The following is a 23127-nucleotide window of genomic DNA, read 5'->3' on the forward strand; positions in this document are numbered from 1 at the left end:
TAGCACCTGCTGAGGTTGTATTTTTATGACATTTGCATCACCTGCTGTGCAGGGCATTCCCTGTCCTGCGCTCGGGATTTGTTGGTTGTTTTATCCTTACAGTTGCAGTCACATGAATCTTCAGCATCTAAACCCCTCAGTGTCACAGAAAAGAATCTCACAGAGGTTCCCCTGTGCTTTTCCCTTCTCAGAGCCACCCACAACAGTGTCCACCTCCCCCAGGAGCCCCACCAAAGCTCCCACACCAGGTCCTGAGGATGGGACCACACCGAGCACGAACAGGCTCAACATGAGCACTCCAGGGACTGTTTCTACCACGGCGCCAAAGCCTCCTCCTACCACAGCTGCCAGGATCTCCCCCAGCACCACCACTGGCAGCCTCAACATCTCCTCTACCCCGGGGACAACCGTGCCTGTGCCTCCAGCCCTGTCCCTGCTCCCCAGTGTGACGCCGTCGGCTCCACGCACCACTGTCCCCAGCACGGAGGCAGAGACGACAGAGAGGAATTTCAGCATGGTGGTGACAACACAGGAGCCCTCTTCTGCTTCCCACAATGGTAGGCACCTCCCCCACCTCTTCTTCTCCAGGCCACCCTGCCTCTGGGTTTGTTTCTTTGCTCTTCTTTTGCTTTGCTGAGCAAAATGGAGCAAAAAACCACTTTGGGGCCAATTCCATGGTGATATGAAACAATAGAACTCCCTGAATGGCCCAGATCAGAAGAGATTTATCTGACCAAAGGGTTAGGCCAAGATTATCTAGTGAAAGATATCCACAGATGCACTAGAGAATCGTTGCTTCCAGCCCAAGCTATTCTCTGATTCTCTCCTTACATTATCATTTTTACCCATTACTTGGGTGATTTTAATCTTTGAAAAGTCCAGATGAGAGAGAGTTGTCTCTGATGCCATCCTGATCTCATTCCCCTCTTGGCACATCAGGAAAGTGGCCCCATGAAGTGTAGTTTGGCTGCTCAGTGCAGGTTAAGAGTGAAAAATCAGGCAAAAAGAGGCTGCGGTGACCAGAAATCTTTGCTGAGCTGTGACTCTTCAGCCATGGCTTGCTCACTGTATTGTTTGAGACCCAGTTTTGGTACTGCGTGTCTCCAAGTTGCAACAGGAAGATGGCAGTGCCTGCTAGACCTTGGGATTTAGTGGGAAAGCAGGATTGATGACTTGGTGGTGGGGTAGGAAACGCTGAAACAAGATAATGGTGGAGTTAGTGCAGGGAGGTGTCAAGTGTATATTCCTCAACCAATTTCCCAAGGGTTGTTGGGTGTCTCTGCACGTCCGTGAGATGTGTGTGCCCTCTTCCTCTGGGAATCTTTGGAAGCCACAGCCCCTGAAGCTGCAGTGAAGTTGTCTTTGCTACCAGCAGAGGAAGGGATGTGGCTGAAGGAGGTTCACAACCCAGCTTTCGTAGTGTTCTGCCACCCCTGAGCTCATCCAGCTTCCTTCCCAGCAGGAATCCTTTTTTGCAATGTGAAGGAGTCCAGCATAGCCTTAGACACAAGTTTGGGGCAAGTTTGGAATAAATGTAGCCTTCAAATGAGAGAGATGGAGGCAAAAGCCTTAAGTGCTGCTAATACCTGGATTTTGTATTATGATGTCTGCTGGGGTTGGGGAGGGACTGAATTTATTATTTTTGTGTGTCTTCTGCCTTTTTGTGACTTGGGTTACCATGACACGTTGGCCATTGCACCATCAAGGCCAGAAGTGGCTTCTCATTTGATGGCAGCCCTGAGAACAAATGACCAAACCTACTTCTTCCTTTATCTCAAGTAATTTGTCAAGGGGCAAAATCAGTGCTAGGGCTGCCCTTGCCATTGGATTTAATGGGAAATGCAGGTGCTAGTCATGGAAGAATTAAGTGGTGCTCACAAAGGGGACTGAGGCACAAGGTCACACGTTGTACAGGCAGTTCCTCCACGTCCAAACCCACCAGGATTGTCCTCAGCCCTGCACTGCAGCTCTTCACACACAGATCACGGCCACGGGGTGCCTGTGCCAGCAGCACTGCCCCAGGAGAGCCGGGCTCTGCTCTCCCTGGCACGGGTTTGTTCCGGTGTCCTCTGGATGAGACATCCAACCCAGCAGGTAGAGACTTCCCTTGGATGCTCCTCGCCCCCATCCCTGAGCCCAGCTGCTCTTAATTGAACTCTTGGCTCAGCCACTCTCTTAAAATTATGCACCAGTGTTATCTCTCGGTATTTAAGTGCTAATGAATTACACCAGTGACTTGCTGGTTATGGGTTTAAACAGTAAGTTGTGTTTATTGGTGTTAAAGCTTGGCTTCAGCTCCCTGTTCTGCTGATAAAAACTCGGGATTTGTTCCTTTTCCCTTACTCAGAAATTCATTTTAACATCCTGGCTTTATAGCTGGTGTTTTAAAGGAAAGATTTACGGGCAGATGATCAGAGTTACTAAATTTGTTCCTGTCTTGGTCTTTGATCCTTCCTGACTTATTAAAATGTCTTGTTCCTTTTGTTGCTAAGAGACTTTTGTTTTCTTTTCCTACAGGTAACTCTGACAGAAGAGGTAAGAATTTTATATTTCATTGCTCTTTACTCAGTAAAAACATTTCCAGAAGTGTTCTGCTATCAGAGAGCTCTCCTTAGGACTTCCAAATGTGCTTTTACGAGGCCTCCCAAGCTCTTCAGAAGAGCTGGTGACATGCTGATATTGATATCTTAATTTCTATTGGGCTTTTCTTTTTAGAATGAAACAATCCCATTCCAATTTGTACATGTCCTATTAGATACAAATTGTTCCTGCTCTGAGAATGTCAGCATGTCCCTAGAGCTGGATGACCAAAGTCTAAGAAGCCATTCAGGAAATTTCCTTTTGGTTTTTTTTTTCTCCTGAATGTCTTTATTGACTGTGACTTATGTGATTTGATCCAAACCCGTCCTGCAGATGATGGGAGTAATTATTATTCTCCTTCATTCTGTTGGCAAGCAGTAACACAAATCCATTTCTTGTAAGAGAACAGCACTTCAGGGACGTTTTTCCATCTCTCAGCTCTGCAAACTGGCATCTCTACCAGAATATTTGCAATTACTCATGGCTTTAGCACTCCAGGAGCGGGCAGAGCCGGGCTGGCTCCCACCTGGAGGAAGGAGCTGGGTGTTGCAGCTTTGCAAACTCTGCCTTGTGCTGCTCGCTGCGCCTGGCTCACCCGGCCCACTGATGGTGCAGGGAACAGGCAGATGCTCTGCAGCACTGACTGCCAGCGCATTTAGCAGAGGCAATGAAAGGGATGCAGGTCCGAGGGAACTCGTTTGAAATTGTGGCCAAGCCTCTGTAGAAATGCTCAGTGTAATTCCCTCAGATCTGGCCTGGCTTAGGTCTGATTTGATGCTCTCTCTGCTGTCATTCATCCCTGCTCCTGAGAGCAAGGAAACAAGAAACAGGAATACATCTGACTTCCTAAAAAGATTTATATTAATATTGCTGATATTAATAAGGGAGCTTTTGCAAGAGCATAGAGTGATGGGACAAGGGGGAATGGCTTCTAAAGTGAAAGTTTGGATTAGATACTGGGAAGAAACTCTTCCCTCTGAGGGTGGTGAGGCCCTGGCACATGATGCCCAGAGATTTGTGGCTGCCTCATCCCTGGAAGTGTCCAAACCAGGCTTGGAGCAACCTGGGATGGTGGAAGGTGTCCCTGCCCATGGCAGGGAGTGGAATGGGATGATCTTTAAGGTCCCTGCCAAGCCAAACCATTCTGTGACTGGTTTTGTGGGCAGATGTTGCCAGCTGTGGGCAGGGATGGGTTTCTCTCTTCTGCAGGGAACAGCCTATAAACCCCTACAGAGCACCTCTGCCTCCAGCTGGGACATGATCCCCAGCACCAGAGGAGGGTTTGGTGGCTCCTCAGAGGAGCCAGGACAAGATTTAACCATCCTGATGAGATTTAACCAGCCTTCCAAGCTCTGGACTCTGCCGTGGGAGCTGAAGGTTGAATCCTTGTCCCGTTTCCAAGTGAATTGCCAGCATGAAACCCTCAGGCTGAGGCTGGAGCAGGGCAGGAGCTGTGGGGGCGTTGGCACAGCTCAGCAGGGCTGGCAGGGCAGGGAGGGAGCAGCTGGGGACCCTCCAGCTCGTTTCCTGCCTGGGCTTTGCTGGGTGAGCCCTTAGCAGTGGGAGAGCTCCAACTCCTCATCCCACCAGATGTGTCAAAAGAACGGCTACAAGAAAACCCCCAAACCCTCCAAACTCCCTGCACCCTGCTGCCAGAGCCACTCCTGCCCCCAAATCTGCACCCTGCTGCCAGAGCCACCCCTGCCCACAAATCACACCTCTCTCACAAATCACCAGCCACCGCTGCCCTGCGGCTCCAGCCTGGCTCAGCACTGGTTAGGCTGAGCTTAACTCCAGCCAAGGCAGGCAAAAATGATCCAGCGGTGACTTAACACCACAGGTTTTGGCAAGGCAGCTCTCCTTCCTCTCCTGCAGCCAGGATGAAGGTGGTGCCTGTGGTCAGAGGTCTCCCTGAGGGGCCAGGGCTGGCTGTGGTTGGGCCAAGACCAACCTGTTCTTGCTTTTGGAAAGAGTCACGGTGGGGAATGCCAAGGCTCAGGCACCTATTGAGGTGTGCAGGAGGCAGAATTCCCAATAAATTCCTTTTGGGCTGTGGGAGATGCCAGAGCAGTAGGGCAGTAAATGGAAAGGACAAAGGCATGCAAAACCAGGATAATTTAATTTTTTTTTTATTTGCCACACCAGGTCATTGCCTTGAAGTCTTTACACAAAAATCACATGTTTTAATAGAAATAACTTTCCCAGGCCTCACACCACAGAGGGACAAACACAGAAATATAATCAGAGTGCCCCTGGGTAGCTCAGAGATGGACAAAATAAACCCCACCCAAGGAAATCTGCTGGTTGAAATTGGTGAGACACATGGAGCAGGAATCTGCAGGGAAATGGATGCACAGAAGGTGGGAAGAGGGGTCGTGGCCTGCAGCCTCTTGGGGCTGTGTAGACACGGTGTGGTGGCCCTCTCAGATGGAGGGAGCTGATGAAAAATGGAAATAACCCCAACTGGCATGGCTGGCATCCACATTTATGTGAAAAAATGCCCTTCAGGGCCATTCTCCTCCCTGGTTGGAGCTGCTTGGCTTCCAAGCCAGCTGGGTGATTTGCCAGCACCGACCACTGATTCACCGACCTCCAGCACAGGATACAAATGGCTTATTTAAAGGGAAAAAATCTGCTGTGGGTCTGGAGGATGGGAATGTTTCAGACTAATCTAAGTGGTTTTGCAAGGGAATTGTGAGGTACCTGCCCTTGAGGAGCTTCTGCAAGGGAGCCAGATTGGGCCACACTTGGTGGCCTGGCAGTGTCTGACATCTCCTGCCGTCTAAACTCTGTATTTCCAGGCAGGAAAGAGTAGGGGGTGGGACTGGATGATCTTTGGAGGTCACATCCAACCCAAATTACTCTATAATTACAGAATCACGGGATGGTTTGGGTTGAAGGGACCTTAAAGCTCATCCAGTTCCACCCCCTGCCATGGGGAGAGACACCTTCCGCTAGCCCAGGTTGCTCCAAGCCCCATCCAGCCTTGAACAGTTCCAGGGATGGGGCAGCCACAGCTCCTCTGGGCAGCCTGGTTCACACCAAATCTCACCCTGAGAGCGTTCAGATCCCAGCTGCAGCGGGAAGCTTTGCCCTCTTGTCCTGTTGGACAAGGAACTGGAAGCAAAATCGTGGTGGTGTTACAAATGTAGTGTCTGTGGGATCCTACAGAGGCCACTGTTTTCACCCATGTTAATAAAAAGTTCCTTATCACATTATACCAAACTCATGGGTCTGTTAGGAACTTCTCTGGACCCTTAAGTCTCAGGCAGAAAATTTTGTGGATCACCAGCTGACAGAGGATATTTCTACTCGTGGCTGCTGGGCCACTGTGCACACATTCAGTTGTGCAGAAGAAACCCCCCAAAACAGCCCAGTCCCAAATTTCTCCATCACCATTTTCATCTGCAAGGTCACAACTTCACAGTGAGTAGCCCTTGGAGAAGATTGAGGTGCTCTGAGTGGTGGTTTCAGGTTTTAATCTGACCTGGGAGTGTCTGAGGCACGTGGTGCTCACTCAGGTCCTTTGCTGTCTTCACTCTCAGACTGAAAAAATGCAACATCACTTAATACTATTTATTATTTATTCTGTTTTTATTGCTAATATCATCAACAGAATTGGTTTTCAAGCAGGAATTGTAGAACTCTGCCCTGTTAAATGATGGCTCTGGATGCTTTTCATGTCCCTAACCACACCTTTCTCTTCCTCTTGCAGATGAGACTCCAATTATAGCTGTGATGGTGGCCCTGTCCTCCCTCCTAGTCATAGTATTTATTATTATTGTTCTGTACATGTTGAGGTAAGAGCTGCTTTAATGCTGGATTCCCTTGTTTGACAGAAACAATTCCTGAATGAACAGGAATGAGCCTTTTGTGCTGTCTCCCAGGCTAAAGGCTGACACAGCTGGTGCTTTGAAAAGAAACCTGTAAGGACAATGAATGAAAATGATGTTTGGGGTTATCTGGTGAATGATGCTTATTCCTTTCTCTGCAAAGCTGCTCCTCATGTGGGGAATTCCTGTTCTGCCTCTCAAAATGTCACATTTTAGTGGGGTAGAATGAACTGAAGCCCTGTCAGTGTGGGGAAAAGCAGGTGAGATTTCCTTGTGAGGCTGCAGATGATGGATTGAGTAATGCAGGGAGGCTGAGCACAGCCACAAAGTGCTTTCCATGTGTTACTTCTTGATTCCCATCTTGATATCAAGCAGGATCCAACACCCAGGCTCTGCTTTGGGTACCAAACCTGGACATGGTCCCTGTGCACCTTTCCCTGTGAATGGCAGGAGCTTGTGAGGAGTGTTAGGTGATGCTGTAATTAGAGTTACAGCACAATAAAGCCTTCTTAGGTCCATTTTTTAAAATCCAAGCATCTGCCCTGCTCAAAATGAAGCATTCCCAGCTCCTGAAAGCATAAGTAAGAGGGTCTTTATTCATCTGCAGTAGACATTTTAATTTACTCACCAGTTTGATGATTAGGTAAGTCTTAAAAAAAAAAATTAAAAAAAGAGAGAACAATTTCCTTAGCAGTGGAAAACTTCCCTCTGTCTCCTGGCTTCAGGCCTGCCCTCACAGCAGTGAACCTGAGAAGAGTTTTGTCTCAGGAGTTCAGCAGCAGCAGAGTTTGAGTCCTTCCCACCTGGCTTCCAGCCCTGGAAAAAAGGGTTTCTGTTCACTGCCCAGTGATTCAGCAAAACTCTGAATTTCAGGCAAAGGGAGCATGAGCAGCTGCTCCAAGTTAAAAGCACATGGAGCGGGGTTTGCTGCAGGATGGATCAACCTGGGCTTTATGTTCTCTGCAGGATCAGCCCAGGGAGCAGGAACTCCTTGGGGTGTCCTCCAGAGCGAGCACCCTTAAGGCTTCTCCTGGCTTCCACCTCGCTCTGGGCTCCTGCAGCTGCTCCAGATGTGCTCAGTGAGAAGCTCTGCCCACAGGCAGGATTTTAGAGGTCCTGCAGCCTCCTGGACCCACCAGCTAATTCCTGAAGCCATGAGAAAGTGTGGGACACCCTGGCATCTCTCATCTGGGAGGGGACCTGGGCTTTCTGGTGGATATTTACTGACTTTTCCACTCCAATTCTCTTTGGCAGGTTCAAGAAATACAAACAGGCAGGGAGCCACTCCAACTCCTTCCGGCTGTCCAATGGCAGGACGGACGATACAGGTGAGTCCACCTGGTGCCACACAGGGTCTCTCCCACCTCGTGGTTTTGTAGGCAAATATTTTTTAATTTCTGTCTTTGTTGTTGTTGTTGTTTCCTGATCTCCTCGTTCCACGTTTTCCATGGTTTCAGCATGCTTTTATAGGATCAAGGTTTATTTCCCAGCTTTCATTCCAGTGACTAAATGTGTGCCCTCAAGTGGTTGATATTAAAATGGGTGATCACTTCCAAAATCAAACCCCTCACATTCCTCTTGAGTTTTCACAGTATTTCTTTGACTCAAATAAGAACCTTTTTTGAAAAAATGCATCTTTGGGGAGTAATTAAATATTCCTCTGCTCTTTCAGTTTAGGAAGGTTTCTGATTAAAACTCAGATCTTCACGCTAACTGTAGACACCGAACTAACATTTCCAGGAGAAAGCAGGGAATACACTTATTGTCATTGTAAAAGCATTTTTGTACCTCCTAAACATGCACAGATGCTGTTTTAAAGCCTTGTGTAATGTCTAAATTCTTCTGCCCCTGAGCTCTGAGCCAGAGCTGACACTGAAGCTCTGAAGTTGTGCATCACCATCCATATGTAGGCACCAAATTAAGATCTGAAGAGGCCTCTTAAGCTCAGTTCAGATCTTTTTCAGCACTCCTTCCACATAAACTGAACACCTTCTGGGAAGCACTAACTGAGATTCAGCACCTTTTTTATTTTATGTTGGCTGCTAAGACCTTCCCTGCCCGTCTCACATCACTGTAGACAGAGGTGTGAACTTCATAAACCCTCAGCTGTGTTGGTGTAACCCTCACACGGCCTTTCCTGGCTTTGCTGAGCAACACAAGCAGCAGCTGCCTTTGCTGTGTCCTCCTGGGAATTGTGCCACAGTGGTGGTGCCAGACTTTCCATGTGAGGGAGGGAGAAGCTGGAATTCAAAGCGAGGTGGTCTCCAGCCCAAGTATTGATGATTTGGTCCTCAGTACCCTGTCCTGCCTCTGCCAGAGTGTAGATCCCAGGGTGTTAATCATTGTAGGATTACTGATTTTTTCGGGTTGGAAAAGTCCTTTGAGATCATCCAGTCCAACCATTCCCCCAGCACTGCCCAGGCCACCACTGACCCACGTCCCCAAGTGCCACATCCACACGGCTTTTAAATCCCTCCAGGGATGGGGACTCCACCACTGCCCTGGGCAGCTGTGCCAGGGCTGGACAGCCCTTTCCATGAAGAAATTTTTCCGAATATCCAATCTGTATCTCCCCTGGCCCAGCCTGAGGCCGTTCCCTCTCCTCCTGTCCCTGTTCCCTGGCAGCAGAGCCCGACCCCACCCGGCTGCCCCCTCCTGTCAGGGACTTGTGCAGAGCCACAAGGTCCCCCCTGAGCCTCCTTTGCTCCAGGCTGAGCCCCTTTCCCAGCTCCCTCAGCAGCTCCTGGTGTTCCAGGCCCCTTCCCTGGACACGCTCCAGCCCCTCAGAGTCTTTTTGTCACAAGGTGCCCAGAAGGGGCCCCAGGACTGGAGGTGCCCCAGCACAGGGGACGGGCCCTGCCCTAGCCCTGCTGCCACCCCAGTGCTGACACAACCCAGGTGCCACTGTGCTCAGAGCAGCCTGTTCTGGTGGAAGCTGTTGGAACAGGATGATCTTTAACATCCCCTCCAACCCCAACCACTCCGCGCAAACACGAGGGCAACCCTCAAAGCGGCGGGGTCCCTGTGCCCAGCTGGGCGTGGGTGGGCAGTGCTGGGCACGGGGGACAGCTGGGGGCCCCTGTGACCCCCGGTGTCATTGCAGAGCCGCAGAGCATGCCCCTGCTCGCCCGCTCCCCCAGCACCAACCGCAAGTACCCCCCGCTGCCCGTGGACAAGCTGGAGGAGGAGATCAACCGCCGCATGGCCGACGACAACAAGCTCTTTCGGGAGGAGTTCAACGTGAGTGCCTCTGCTCCTGCCCTCAGAGCCCACGGGCTGCCCTCGGATTGGGCTTTAGGATGTGGTTCTCGGGGGTTTCTCAAAGGGCTGAGCGGTGGCAGGGCTGAGTCTGTCCCTGTGGCTGCGGTGAGGGTGGACAAGCTGCTCGCCCTCGTGCTCACTGCTGAATAAGCAAGTTTCTAGCAACAGCTCTTCAGAGTTGTATTTTCCTGGAGTCAGGAGTGATTCTGGATGTCTTGGGGTCTTCCAGAGCTTCTGTGCTTGCTGGTTGCCTCCCAAGCTGTTCCTCCCATCTCCCCAGTCCTCATGGCTTTAAATCCACAAACAGCCAAAAAAAGCTTTGACAGAGAAACAGGAATGACCCCATCTTATTTCAGTGAGCTGTTAGCCCTGAAACACAATGATGACAATGTATGGGACAAAGGTTGGCCTTCAGCTGTGAGGAATTCAGGTATTGTGCTTGTCCCACAGGCCCAGAGCATTTCTTCTGGGATGACTGCAGCCTCTTCTTGATGTTGCTGAGCTTTGCATCTGGTTGTGACAGTAAATCTGGTTTGCCTTGTCAGTACAAAAATGGATTAGAATAGAATTGAACAGGATAGATTCATTAAGGTTGGAAAAGCTCTCTAAGATTGTCAAATCCAACCATTAACCCAGCACTGCCAAGACCACCACTAAACCGATGTCCCCCAGTGCCACATCCACACCTTTTTTTTAACACTTTCAAGGATGGTGACTCCACCACTGCCCTGGGCAGCCCCTGCTGGGGCTTGACAACTCTTTCTGTGAAAAAATTTTCTTAAAAATCCAATCTAAGCCTCCCCTGGCACAGCTTGAGGCCGTTTCCTCTTGTCCTGTCCCTGTTTCCTGGGAGCAGTCTGATCTTCCCCAGCTGCTCCCTCCTGTCAGGGAGTTGTGCAGGGCCACAAGGTCCCCCCTGAGCCTCCTTTTCTCCAGGCTGAGCCCCCTCAGCTCCCTCAGCTGCTCCTCATCAGACCTGTGCTCCCAGCCCGGGTCCAAGCCATGATATGGCACCATGAGAACGATGAGAAGATTAAAAAAAGCCACTTGACTTTGTCCAGCTGCTGCACAACTTGATCCCTTTCCTGGCCGTGCTGCGATGAAACCAAATAGGTGCAATGAATGCCCAGGGAGGGGGATTTTTAGGGTTATAAATACCTGATTGCCCTTGACACTTCCTGCCATCCTGTCAGCTGGAGGAAGGGATGGTGGATACCTCCAGAACATTCTTTGCTGTTCAAAGAGGATGTGGAATAGCGGCGCTGGGGAAGCACCTCCTGTGCTCGGTTGGGAAATCCAGGGACAGTGTTCCCTGTCACCCCATCACCCCCCAACCAAAGGTCCCCTGGTGCTGCTCCTGCCATCACTGGGTGGGATGGGGCTGTGGGGGCTTAATCAGGTCACAATTAGCAGCACTGTTAATGAGGGAATCTCGGCAGGAGCCTCCGTGGACAGGAGGAATCAGGAATGAGCTCGCTGGTGCTGCCGGGTGGGTTTGAGCTGGAGGCTTTGCTGCCACCTCGTGTCCATGGATCAGGAGATTCCAGACATCTCCCTTCCAAAGGGATTGGCTCTCTCTGCTCCAGCCCAGCTATTTAAATGGTCACTTTGAGCTCGGTGAGGAGGAGGAGCTGGTGCTGGGGTGGAGGTGAGGGGACATGTACGGAGGGGGGCAGGATGCTCAGATGTGACATTTGCCAGCACATTGTTCCTGCTGTGCCATGAAAACATCATGGAAAACCCTTTTTTTCTGCCATTTCAGGCTCTCCCAGCGTGTCCCATACAGGCCACGTGTGAAGCTGCTTCCAAGGAGGAGAACAAGGAGAAGAACAGATACGTGAACATTTTGCCCTGTACGTATCGGAGCTGCTTGGATGGGGGTGGGGGCAAACACTCAGGAGCTCCTGCCAGGACTCCCCATTCCTGGTTTTGGGATGGGTAAGGGCACGGTTGAGGGCATTTCACCTCCCAGGTGGATGGCTGGGTCTGCTTTAGCTTTAGGTACCTGTGAGGAGAAGCTCCCTGGAGCCCTCAGCAGCCAGGAGGCCGTGGAGAGTGAAACAGATGGGAAATGCTGGAAGGGACAACTCTTGCCTGGTGGCATTGGGCAGTGGGCTGGCTCGGGTTATCCTCAAATGTGCACTCTGCAGAGGAAAAACTACCTTGGACAAGGTCTAGGACCTGTCTGGGTTTAAGCAAGAGGCATTTGGGGGCATCAAGGTGTTTTTGCAGCAGAGCCAGGAGCGCGGGCTCCACTCCAACACCTGGATTCTTGCTACGCCAGGGACCAGCAGAGTGGAGGGGGTTGTCTTTAATGCAGAGTTTTAATTTCCCTGCAGATGATCATTCCAGGGTTCACCTGACTCCCGTGGAAGGGGTCCCCGACTCCGACTACATCAATGCCTCCTTTATTAATGTGAGTTTTGTGATTTGAAGGGGAAATCCCCGCCAGGAGCAAAGCCGAGCAGGCTGGTTTGGAAAGGGCTGGGGAACCACTCCTGCTGGAGCTGGGGATTTCTCATCAGCAAACAGCTGATGAATCATAGACTCTTTCAGGTTGGAAAAGCCCTCTAAGACCCTCAGGTCCAACCATTCCCCCAGCACTGCCAAGGCCATCACTAAACCATGTCCCCGAGTGCCACATCCACACAAATGTAAATCCCTGAAGAGTGTGGCCAGGTGATCATCAGTGCTTCCCAGCTTTCAGGGCTGGCTGTGGGAAGGGGATGAAGACAAAATCAAGGAATCCACCTAAAATGGAAGCAGTGTTGCCCTGCTCTGTCCCTGGGAGGAGATGGGTCCTCTGTGGTTGTCACCAGGTGGCTCCAGTCAGCCGGAAGGGTCATGTGAGAGATGGAAGCACATGAAGCAGAGCAAGACCCAAAAGAGTTTTTTCCTTTCCTCCCCAGTAAATAAAATGCACAAAATCAATCCCCATGAGTTCTACAACCCATTTTCCAAGGATTAATGCTGATTTTCGCATGGTGCTCTGGATGCAGGGTCTGACCCCAGTGGAAGGGCTGTCAGGTACCACTTTGTTAGTGCCTTGTGCCAGCAAGTGGGGTCATTCCTGCATTATGTGAGCGTGGGGAGCATTCCTGTGGGAAAACAGCCCTTTGCACAAGGATTTTCAGTTATTTCAGCCCATCTTTGGTGCTGATTCTCCCCTCAGAGGCTGCAGCCCCTTCTCTGCACAGGGGAGAAGGGGCAGCAGAGCAGATGCATTTCCTGACTCTGGTGTTAGAGAAATATTCATTTGTCTTCCTTTTTCTCCTTTTCTCTCCAGGGGTACCAAGAGAAAAACAAGTTCATTGCTGCACAAGGTACATTTTTGATTATTCCCATTGCTCTGTTGGGGACAGCTGGGCTGGGTCCCTCTGCTCTGTGCCCCTCTAACCACAGCACAGCATCTTGCTGAGCTCCCCTGGTCAAAAGGAGGCTTGGCTACCCCACAAATTGTTCCCAGAATGATTTTCCTGGTCAAAGAGCAGTGCTGGATGTGTTGGTGGAGGAAGAGACATCCTAACCTGTGCAGTACCCATTGCTGGAGGGTGTTGTGACCTCTAGAAATACTACCAGGGAGCTGCTCAATTAAATTCCCCAAATCACAGAATCATGGAATGGTTTGGGCTGGAGGGGACCTCAAATCTCATCTCATTCCACCCCCTGCCATGGACAGGACCACCTCCCACTATCCCAGGTTGTTCCAAGCTCCCTTGAACACTTCCAGGGATGGGGTAGAGAGAAATGTCCCTGTGATCTTCAGAAGTCCAAACACATCCCTAAAACCAGGATTCCCACTCACGGGGTGGGGATCACGTCAGCAGCAGGATGTTACCTGCCCATGGGAGTGTGTTGTATTTCCTCTCTTGACTTGCCAGTGGATCAGGGCATCCCTGGCCACTTTCCCTGGCTCTGGCTGGAGAAGGAGGCTGGATTAGGTCCGTCAGCACTTCCAGGCTCAGGTTAAGCTTTGGCTCTGCTGTTCTTTTGGCTCACCGCGAGTCTCAGGCTTGGCAGGGGAGCGTAGGCTGAGTTAGCTCCGTGTCTGGCAGGCAGCAGGGAGCTATTCCTGTGCCACACTGAAATGGGATCCCATGGCTACAACCCAAGATCCCAGCACAGGACTTCAGCAGACTCTGGGACAGCCACAGTTTCCCTGGGTGACCTTGGGCAAGTCCATGCTCTGTCTGGTTTCCCCATCTTGGGCTAAATATGGAATTCCTGACCATGAAGCACATCCAGAAAATTCCACCTACTGTGTGATAGGGTTATCCCTCGGATCAGACATGCCCAGACACCACAGCACCTCCTATGACCTATTGGCAAAAAATGTGTTGGATCATCCATGACGTGTGACCTCACACGCTGGGGTTTGGCCCCAAATCGTGAGGGGTTGATCCCAAAGAGGACATTTTGTTTTACCTTCCCCTCAGGACCAAAGGAAGAAACAGTGAATGATTTTTGGAGGATGATTTGGGAGCAAAACACAGCGACAATTGTCATGGTGACCAACCTGAAGGAGAGGAAAGAGGTAGGTGCCCAAAGGTTTCACAGGCTGGGATTTGACCCAAATTGGGCCAAATCTGGCACATCCTGTGCCTATGGGCATGAACTGGAGCCATTCCCAGCCTTGTGAGGGTATCCAGAGCTCACCTGCACCTGTTTCCTCCCCCCACAGTGTAAATGTGCTCAGTACTGGCCGGATCAGGGCTGCTGGACATACGGGAACATCCGAGTGTCCGTGGAGGACGTGACCGTCCTGGTGGATTACACCGTGCGCAAGTTCTGCATCCAGCAGGTGCCAGGGATCACCTCTCCCATCCCTTCCTGTCCCATCCCATCCCTCCCCTCTCCACACTGGGCATCCTAAGGGGCTGGCTCAGCTCCTGCAAGGTTCTGTGAGAGCAGAGTTGGGATGAAGTGACCCCCAGCACCCATTTTTTTACCAGAGCTGTTAAGAATTTGTTCCTCCCCAGAGCCTGTTCCCAGTGGTACCAGCGTGGCTGCGCTGAGAGCAGGGAAGCTGAGGGATGCCAGGGCTGAAATCCCATCCTGCAGTGCTCCAGCACTCGCTGTTACTGGTGTTGGTTCCTGCTCTCACCCATAGACACTTAATGCCTGAAAATAATCAGATTTATCCCCTCAGCTGAGACAAAATCCAGTGCCGTACACGTTGGGTTTGATTGCTTTCCCATCTGTCACCACATTTTCTTGTCCTTTGAGGAGACTCTGGGTGTTTTAGTCACTTTGTTTGTTTTCCTGCTGCTCTCAGAGGCAGGCAGGGAAGAGCTGGTGTGTGCAAACCTGTCTGGACCCTGCTTGTGATTCTCCTGAGCCTGACCTTCACTCCAATGGCCTGGACGTGTGTGTTTTCCTCCCCTGCCTTTAATCTGAGGATGATGTGGGCAGAGGAGTGGGAAAGGATGGAGGAACAGCTTTTGTTTGAGCTTGTTGGGGACGAAATACGGCGGCTGCTGCCAGGTTGGATCCACACACAGGGACAGGCTGGCATCTCACAGCCCTTGGATGTGGGATGTGGTGCACTGAAATGTCATGTTTTTAGAGGCTGATTTGTCCCAGAGCCTGAGTCCATGCCCTTTCAGCTGTGGATGCTGCTTCTTAAGCCCTCCAGCTCCATCTCGGGTCTTCAGCTCTCTCTCTTGATTTTGGGAAAGAAGGGAAAACCTGAGTGTTTCTCATTAACCTGCGGGCACATTTCCCCTCCAGGTGGGTGATGTCACGAACAAGAAGCCTCAGCGCCTGGTGACCCAGTTCCACTTCACCAGCTGGCCCGACTTCGGGGTGCCCTTCACCCCCATCGGGATGCTGAAATTCCTGAAGAAGGTGAAGACCTGCAATCCCCAATATGCAGGAGCCATAGTGGTGCACTGCAGGTGAGTGCTGCTCACAGCTGACCTCTGCTCGTCCTGGGTCACCTGGAAAGCATCTCCTATTTAAGAGGAATTTTTTTTGTCAGTCAGGACTTTTTTATTATCTTTATTTAACTTTCCTGCGTTAAACGGGGATGTTCCTTGTGGGGACATGCAAAAAATGGCATGAATTGAAGGAAGGTCTTGGTATCAGTGATGTTAGGGTGTTACAACTCATCTTGAGGGGACATTTGGGTTGGCTGGATGCTGAGAGAGCCATGCTGAGCACTGCTGGTGTCTCTCCTCTGCCCTGGTATGAGAAGATAACATCTCTCTTTGGGAGAACACAGTACTGAGCTGACAGATGGCCTGGAGCAAGGGCCATGGAGATTGGCCTCACCTGGAGTGGTTTCAGGCACAGCAGCAACCCTGGGGGAGCCACAGGGGTTTCCACACTTCAATAAGATGAAGCCCCATGGTTAAAGGCAGAGATGGTCACATTTGCAACATCCCAAGTCCATTTTTCCTGCCTGCTTGGGAAGCAGCTGATCCAAGAGCTTTGTCTTTCCCTAAAGTCTGCTGCTCTCATACTTCTCCTTGAAGCCCATCTCATTCCCACCCCTTGCAGGGACACCTTCCACTATCTCAGGCTGCTCCAAGCTCCGTCCAGCCTGGCCTTGGACGCTTCCAGGGATCCAGGGGCGGCCACAGCTTCTCTGGGCACCCTGTGCCAGGGCCTCCCCAGCCTCACAGGGAGGAATTCCTTCCCAATCTCCCACCCACCCCCTCTCTTGCAGCGCCGGGGTGGGACGCACGGGCACTTTCATTGTCATCGATGCCATGCTGGACATGATGCACGCGGAGAGGAAGGTGGATGTTTACGGCTTCGTGAGCCGGATCCGGGCTCAGCGCTGCCAGATGGTACAGACAGATGTAAGTGTGGGGCTGCCCTGGCCCCTGGGCTTGGATTTCCTTCACCCAGTCAAAGCCTATGAGGTCGAGTGTCATCGCTTATTTTGGGTGATGCTGCATCAAGTGAGCCCTTCGCAGGGTCCTGCTCTTTTTAATCCCCTTTTTAGAATCATTAAATCATTTAGGTTGGAAAAGATCCTTAAGATCAAGTCCAACCTTTCCCCCAGCACTGCCCAGGCCACCACTGACCCATGTCCCCAAGTGCCACATCCACACGGCTTTTAAACCCCTCCAGGGATGGGGACTCCAACACTGCCCTGGGCAGCTGTGCCAGGGCTGGACAGCCCTTTCCATGAAGAAATTTATCCAATATCCCACTCTAAACCTCCCCTGGCCCAGCCTGAGGCCGTTCCCTCTCCTCCTGTCCCTGTTCCCTGGGAGCAGAGCCCGACCCCCCCCCCGGCTGCTCCCTCCTGTCAGGGAGTTGTGCAGAGCCACAAGGTCCCCCCTGAGCCTCCTTTGCTCCAGCCTTGGAGAACATTTTGTGTCACATCAGCTTTGCTTGGTGTGGCAAATAAGGTCCCAGTCCCCATTTAGTGGCAGGAATGTTGTCACTCACTTTTCTGGGGTCTCAAAGGGTGGGCAGGAGGGTGGTGGGTCTGCCCCCAGCATGTGCTCACTGGGCATGGCATGGGCACTGACAGCTCCCTGCACCCCTGGCAGATGCAGTATGTGTTCATATACCAAGCACTGCTGGAGCACTATCTCTATGGTGACACAGAGCTGGAGGTGACCTCGTTAGAGATCCACCTCCAGAAGATCTACAACAAAGTGCCAGGGACCAGCAGCAACGGGCTGGAAGAGGAGTTCAAGGTGAGCGTGGCTGTTGTCCTGGTGGATCTGCTGGGATGGTGCTGGGATCACCATGTGTTGGCCTGGCTCTGAAACTTCCCTCTGCTTTGCTCCTTGCCCCACAGAAGCTCACTTCAATCAAAATCCAGAATGACAAGATGAGAACGGGCAATTTGCCAGCCAACATGAAAAAGAACAGGGTGCTTCAGATAATTCCATGTAAGGCTTGTTTGGCTGCGTGTCCGGTGGGTGTGGGGACAGGAATCGGGCTGGAGAGATGGGACAGCAGGGACCTCGTGATGTTCAACAAGGAAAAGTGCAAAGTCCTATCCCTGGGGAGGGACCAGTTTGTGCTGGGGTCACTCACCTGGGTGGAAAAGCAGCTTGGCAGGAAAGGACCTGGGGGTCCTGACAGACTCCAGCCTGAACCTGAGCCAGAAAAGTGCCCTTGTGACAGAAAGGACAGTGGTGGCCTGGGCTGTGTGAGACAAAACACTTCCAGCAGGTCCAGGGAGGGGATCCTGCCCCTCTGCTCAGCACTGCTGAGGCCACACCTGGAGCAGCGGGTCCAGTTCTGCCTCCCCAGGACAGGAGGGACATGGACAGACTGGGGAGAGCCCAGTGAGGGGACTGGAGCATCTCTGCTCTGAGGAAAGGCTGGGAGAGCTGGGACTGCTCAGCCTGGAGAAGAGAAGGCTCCAGGGGCCTCATCCCTGTCCATCGACACCTGCAGGGAGGGTGCAGAGAGGATGGAGCCAGGCTCTAGCCAGTGGTGCCCAGGGACAGGACAAGGGGCCATGGGCATGGCCATCTCCCAAACCAGGGCATGGCAGAGGGTGGAGCTGACTGTCCTTGTCCCAGTCAGGTGCACTGTGCTCCCTTTCCCTTATCTCTGTCTCTCACTTAGGGCTTGGTGACTCCCCAGATAAAGGCCAGGCAGGTTATCCCAAATCTCAGATGATTTTGTTCTGTTCCAGATGAGTTCAACCGGGTAATCATTCCAGTGAAGAGAGGGGAAGAGAACACAGACTATGTAAACGCTTCCTTCATTGATGTGAGTCTTCTCCAATCTTCTTTCCATCTTCTCCCAATGGAATCCACCTCACACTGCTTCCTTTGGGAAGAATTTGTCCCAAAGCCTCCTTTTATGAGTTTTGTACAGCTCCCTCCATTTGACTTTGCTTTGTGTCACTGGGTGGTGATGGTTTCTTTCTCCAAGAAACCCGTGGGTATATCCATCTCCTTGTGGGAGAGGAGAGCTGGAGCCTGAGAAGATTATCCAAATCCTGGGCTCACTTGTGCCCCTCTGGGCTCTGCTGATGGCTGTGGAGAACAGATCCACATATCCATGGAAATAACACAACACGGGCCATTTGGTCAGAAAACATCCACCAGATGAGATATGGGAGCAATGCACGATCCCAAAACCCTGGAGAGAAGCCAGGTCAATCCCATTACACCTGTCTGGGTGGTGGCAGGAGGCAAGGCAGGGAGGTTAAGTGCTGTCCTCACTCTGAGGAGGACATAAGTGATTGCACATCCTTCTCTCCTGAGCAATGCTGTGGACTCGAGGGAGACATCTCGGATCAGTATTTATCTCCATGCAGTGATGCCAGTGCTGGCCAAGTGACAGACCTTGCTCTTTTCCAGCCCGGTTTCTGCTTTCATCTCCTAGTGACAGAGGGTTTTTTTTCCCCCCAGAAGGCAATCACTGGGTTTGCCCACTAAACCCAGTTTATTCCCAGTTCTAACATCCCCAGTTAATTGCTCCCTGCAATCTCCTTTGTTGGGTCCCTGCTGTGGCTGCGGGAGCAGCCGGGAGCAGCTGCCTTGTTGTGCATCCAGATCAGAAAGCGTCCATAGCACGTAAGCAATTTGGGCTGAGAATTCAATTTCCTGCCTCTGCTGAACTTTGCTTAAATGACAAACTCCAAATGACGAAGCATCTGCAGTCACAGTCTGCAGGGAGGGCACAGGGGAGCCAGCATCGGAGGGGTTTGGAAACAGAAACTCTTTGTGGCTGCGGAAGAGCCGGAGTCATCCGGCCTCACTGCTGGTTTTCATAGGTCACAGAATGGTCTGGGTTGGAAGGGACCTTAGAGATCATCTAGTTCCATTTAGTTTTGCTTGCTTCTTCCCAAAATCCCCAATAAAAATCATACCTTGAGTACTTGGAGCTAAGGCAAAGCTCTGCTCCAGCGCTCAGAGCTTGCAGTGTTGCTCAGGTGTGCTGGAAAGCCAAATGGATAAAGGCAGGCAGGTGTAGGGGATATGATCCTCCCAAAATTGAACTGAGCTTGGTAACCTCACCATGTCCAAGAGATTCCTACTGCTGCTCCACTGACCCTGTTCCCAAATTCCAGGGTTATCGCCAGAAGGACTCCTACATCGCCAGCCAAGGGCCGCTGCAGCACACGATAGAGGACTTCTGGAGGATGATCTGGGAGTGGAAATCCTGCTCCATAGTGATGCTAACAGAGCTGGAGGAGAGAGGCCAGGTAAGCTCCTGGGATCAGCTGCATTAAACACCAGGGAAATAAATAGAGTGGCAGGGGGTTCGGATGGGATGGTGTTTAAGGTCCCTTCCAACCTGAACCAGTCTGTGATTCTGGGAGTTTGTGAAGCCTGTGGGATCCCACCTGGTGTTGGGCAGCTGCCAGAAGATTCTTCTATCCAAACCCACGGGAAAAACACAGGATCCTCACCCTGTCCCTTCCTGTGATGCTTCCTCAGGAGAAGTGTGCCCAGTACTGGCCGTCCGACGGCTCCGTGTCCTACGGAGACATCACGGTGGAGCTGAAGAAAGAGGAGGAGTGTGAGAGCTACACAGTGCGGGACCTTCTGGTGACCAACACCAGGGTAAGAGTCTGGGTGCTCCTATTTCACTGCCATGAGCTCTTGCTGGTGTTGCCTCAGCTCCATCAGCTCCTCATCATCCCAAAGGGTTTGTATCCACGTATCCCTGCCTGGCACCCCTGAGAGTCCCTGTCCTGCTGCTCATTCCTCATCCATCCCCTCTATCCTGCTGCCCTCACCACCCAGCCTCCCTCCTGCTCCCCATTCCCCACTCTTCCCCTGCTCCATGCCATGGGAATGCCACCCCTCCTGCCCCACAAGCAGCTTTCCTACACGGATTGTTATCCCAAAGCCCCGAGCCGGTGGGTTCTTTGGTACAGATCTCTCACCAGCTGCCTGACCTCGAGCTCTGCCCTCCCAACAGGAAAACAAGAGCCGACAGATCCGGCAGTTTCACTTCCACGGCTGGCCAGAAGTTGGCATCCCCGGGGATGGGAAGGGGATGATCAACATCATCGCGGCGGTGCAGAAGCAGCAGCAGCAGTCTGGCAACCACCCCATCACTGTGCACTGCAGGTAAAGCCTGGCTGGAGCAGCTGGGCCACCCCTCCGAGGGGATCTGCTCCACCAGGAGCTTGGGAGATGGTCAGAATCCCAAAGGCCATCCTGGATAAACCGGGAGAGGCTGGGGCAGGACTGGCTCCTCCAGTTCTCCGGCGCTTCCCCTGTGGATTGTCCCCTGGGCAAAGCCAGCAGGGGCAGGACAGGGGTTTTCCCTCACCGCCTGGTTTCTCTTTCCCAGTGCTGGAGCAGGAAGAACAGGCACCTTCTGTGCACTGAGCACTGTCCTGGAGAGGGTGAAGGCAGAGGCGATCCTCGACGTCTTTCAGACAGTCAAGAGTTTAAGACTACAGAGGCCACACATGGTGCAGACACTGGTAGGTGTCTCCTGCCCCACCAGAACCTCAGCAAGGACAGGCTGGGGGCTCAGTGTTGAGCAAAAACCTCTTTGGTTCAAGGCTTTCTCTCTCCATGAAAGAGGGAGCAAGGGAAGATGTGGATTCATCATCCCTGGAAGTGTCCAGGGCCAGGTTGGACAGGGCTTGGAGCAACCTGCAATAGTAGAAAGTGTCCCTGCCTGTGGCAGGAGGTGGAAACAAAGTCATCCCTGAGGTTCCTTCCAACCCAAACCATTCTAGGATCCATGATTCTATGGAGGGGGGCCAGGAGGTGTCTCCCCTTCCTCTTGTAAAGGCATCTGGAAGAGGTGCTGAAGGCATCAAGTGCCTTTTGAGCACTGACAGAAGCCATAGGAGCTGCCTTGGAGACATCCTCAGGCACAGCCCACGTACTTCATGGGCTGAAACACCTGGAAAACCATCCTGGAGTGGCTGTGGAACAGGCTTGGGTACACAGGTGGGGTTGGAGCAGGCAGGGCTGGATGAGGCCTTTCAAGAGGGATTTGCAGGGATGCTCAGGGATTTAAAAGAAAAGTCTTTGGGGATCCAAACAGAACCTCAGAGAGGGAAGGGGAAAGCAGCGTTTGTTTTGCCATGGATACCCCAGCAAGGGTTTGGGGGTCACAAGGAGGTGGGACCTGCTCTGGACACCTGGCCAAGCATCAGGTGCTGTCTCAGGTGTGGATTTTCCTGGTGTAACACCGTTCTCTCCCCCAATCCCCCAGGAACAGTACGAATTCTGCTACAAGGTGGTGCAGGAATACATCGACGCCTTCTCAGACTACGCCAACTTCAAGTGAAGAAAAAGAGGAACAAAAATCCGCACCCACCCCCGAAACAAATGACAGAAGAGTTGCCTTCTTTAATATTTTGTAATATTCTGTTTGTTAATATACCCCCCCCCAACAAAAAAAAAAAAAAAAGAACCTATGTGTATATATCTTAACTGTTTTAGAGGTTGGTACCATAAGCTTCATATTAGCTGGAGATTTTATATGTAGCAAAGTGTTAGTGCAGATACTGTTGGCTCCTTTTTTTCCAATGTTTTATTGGGGAATTAAATAGCGTGATGTTTGGATTAATATTGTCATACCATCTCTCTTCTGGAGAGTTGATACAGGCTGTTATTTTGTTTGTAAATCTTTTTTTTTTGTTTGTTTTTTTGGTTTTTTGTTCTTGAGGGAGTAAAGCCTTTTTAAAAAAAAAAAAAAGGAAGAGAAAGATATCCTGGATCTCATCTGAAAACAAAACCCAACCCCTGCCCCCAACCCCACCAGCACAAGCTTTTCCAAACCTGCAGGGAAGTGGTTTCACATTTTTCTGCTGGTCAGCTCTTAAAAAAAAAATAAGGAGAAAAAAGAAAAGCTCATTCTGTGTGTGTGTTTATATATAAATACCCTCATTTTTGTATCAAAAGCTAAAAACTTCCCTCCCTCAGGGTCAGGCCACCATATGCTGCTGGTTTGGAAACTGTAATTGCCACACAGCAGCACCCAAATGTTGGGATTTCAACCCCAGAAAAGCAAATCCCAGAAAAACAAAAGGATTTTTGCTCCCTGAAGGAAAGGTCTCTGTGTTTGAGGCTGGATTTTAGAGCAGGGGTTGGGGTTGGCCCTGTGGCCCTGACCTGAGGGTGGTCACAGTGGCCCTGCCATCCCTGCTGGTCTTCCTTGGACCAGGTGAGCTCCATCCTCAGCTGCTGGAGGGGATCTCAGATTCTTTTCCTGGCATCCTGAGAGATCACAGAATCATGGAATGGTTTGGGGTGGAAGGGATCTCATAGAACATCCCATGGCAGGGACACCTTCCACCATCCCAGGTTGCTCCAAGCCCCGTCCAACCTGGCCTTGGACACTTCCAGGGATCCAGGGGCAGCCACAGCTTCTCTGGGCACCCTGTGCCAGGGCCTCCCCACCCTCACAGGGAAGAGTTTCTCCCAAGTCCGTATTCCAGGCCTGCTCTCTTTCAAGAAGAATCCAAAGGGTCAAGAAATATCCTGAGGACCGAGAATGCAGCAGTTCTGTATTAGAAAAAAAGCACGTTAATATGGTTGATTTTAAT

At 51.5% G+C, this 23127-nt stretch overlaps 1 protein-coding gene across 3 annotated transcripts in view; it reads left to right on the plus strand.

The window, feature by feature from the left end:
* PTPRA (protein tyrosine phosphatase receptor type A) overlaps positions 1-22148 on the plus strand; it is a 114829-nt gene extending 92681 nt beyond the window's left edge. For all 3 annotated transcript variants that reach the window (XM_042052977.1, XM_042052976.1, XM_042052979.1), the window contains 20 exons: positions 192-557; positions 2518-2535; positions 6296-6380; positions 7668-7741; positions 9517-9653; positions 11437-11527; positions 12014-12090; positions 12961-12997; positions 14111-14208; positions 14356-14475; positions 15405-15571; positions 16345-16480; positions 17183-17332; positions 17437-17530; positions 18289-18365; positions 19675-19809; positions 20045-20170; positions 20532-20683; positions 20910-21045; positions 21792-22148. In XM_042052977.1, the coding sequence (XP_041908911.1) occupies positions 192-557; positions 2518-2535; positions 6296-6380; positions 7668-7741; positions 9517-9653; positions 11437-11527; positions 12014-12090; positions 12961-12997; positions 14111-14208; positions 14356-14475; positions 15405-15571; positions 16345-16480; positions 17183-17332; positions 17437-17530; positions 18289-18365; positions 19675-19809; positions 20045-20170; positions 20532-20683; positions 20910-21045; positions 21792-21866 (2351 nt within the window). In that variant the 3' untranslated portion in view covers positions 21867-22148. The remainder of the gene's footprint in view (positions 1-191; positions 558-2517; positions 2536-6295; positions 6381-7667; positions 7742-9516; positions 9654-11436; positions 11528-12013; positions 12091-12960; positions 12998-14110; positions 14209-14355; positions 14476-15404; positions 15572-16344; positions 16481-17182; positions 17333-17436; positions 17531-18288; positions 18366-19674; positions 19810-20044; positions 20171-20531; positions 20684-20909; positions 21046-21791) is intronic.
* The last annotated feature ends 979 nt before the right edge of the window (positions 22149-23127 follow it).

Source organism: Corvus kubaryi, unplaced genomic scaffold (assembly GCF_017639235.1).
Source record: "Corvus kubaryi isolate FWS band 111438036 unplaced genomic scaffold, C.kubaryi_AGA036_p1.0 split1-131, whole genome shotgun sequence".
NCBI lineage: Eukaryota > Metazoa > Chordata > Aves > Passeriformes > Corvidae > Corvus > Corvus kubaryi.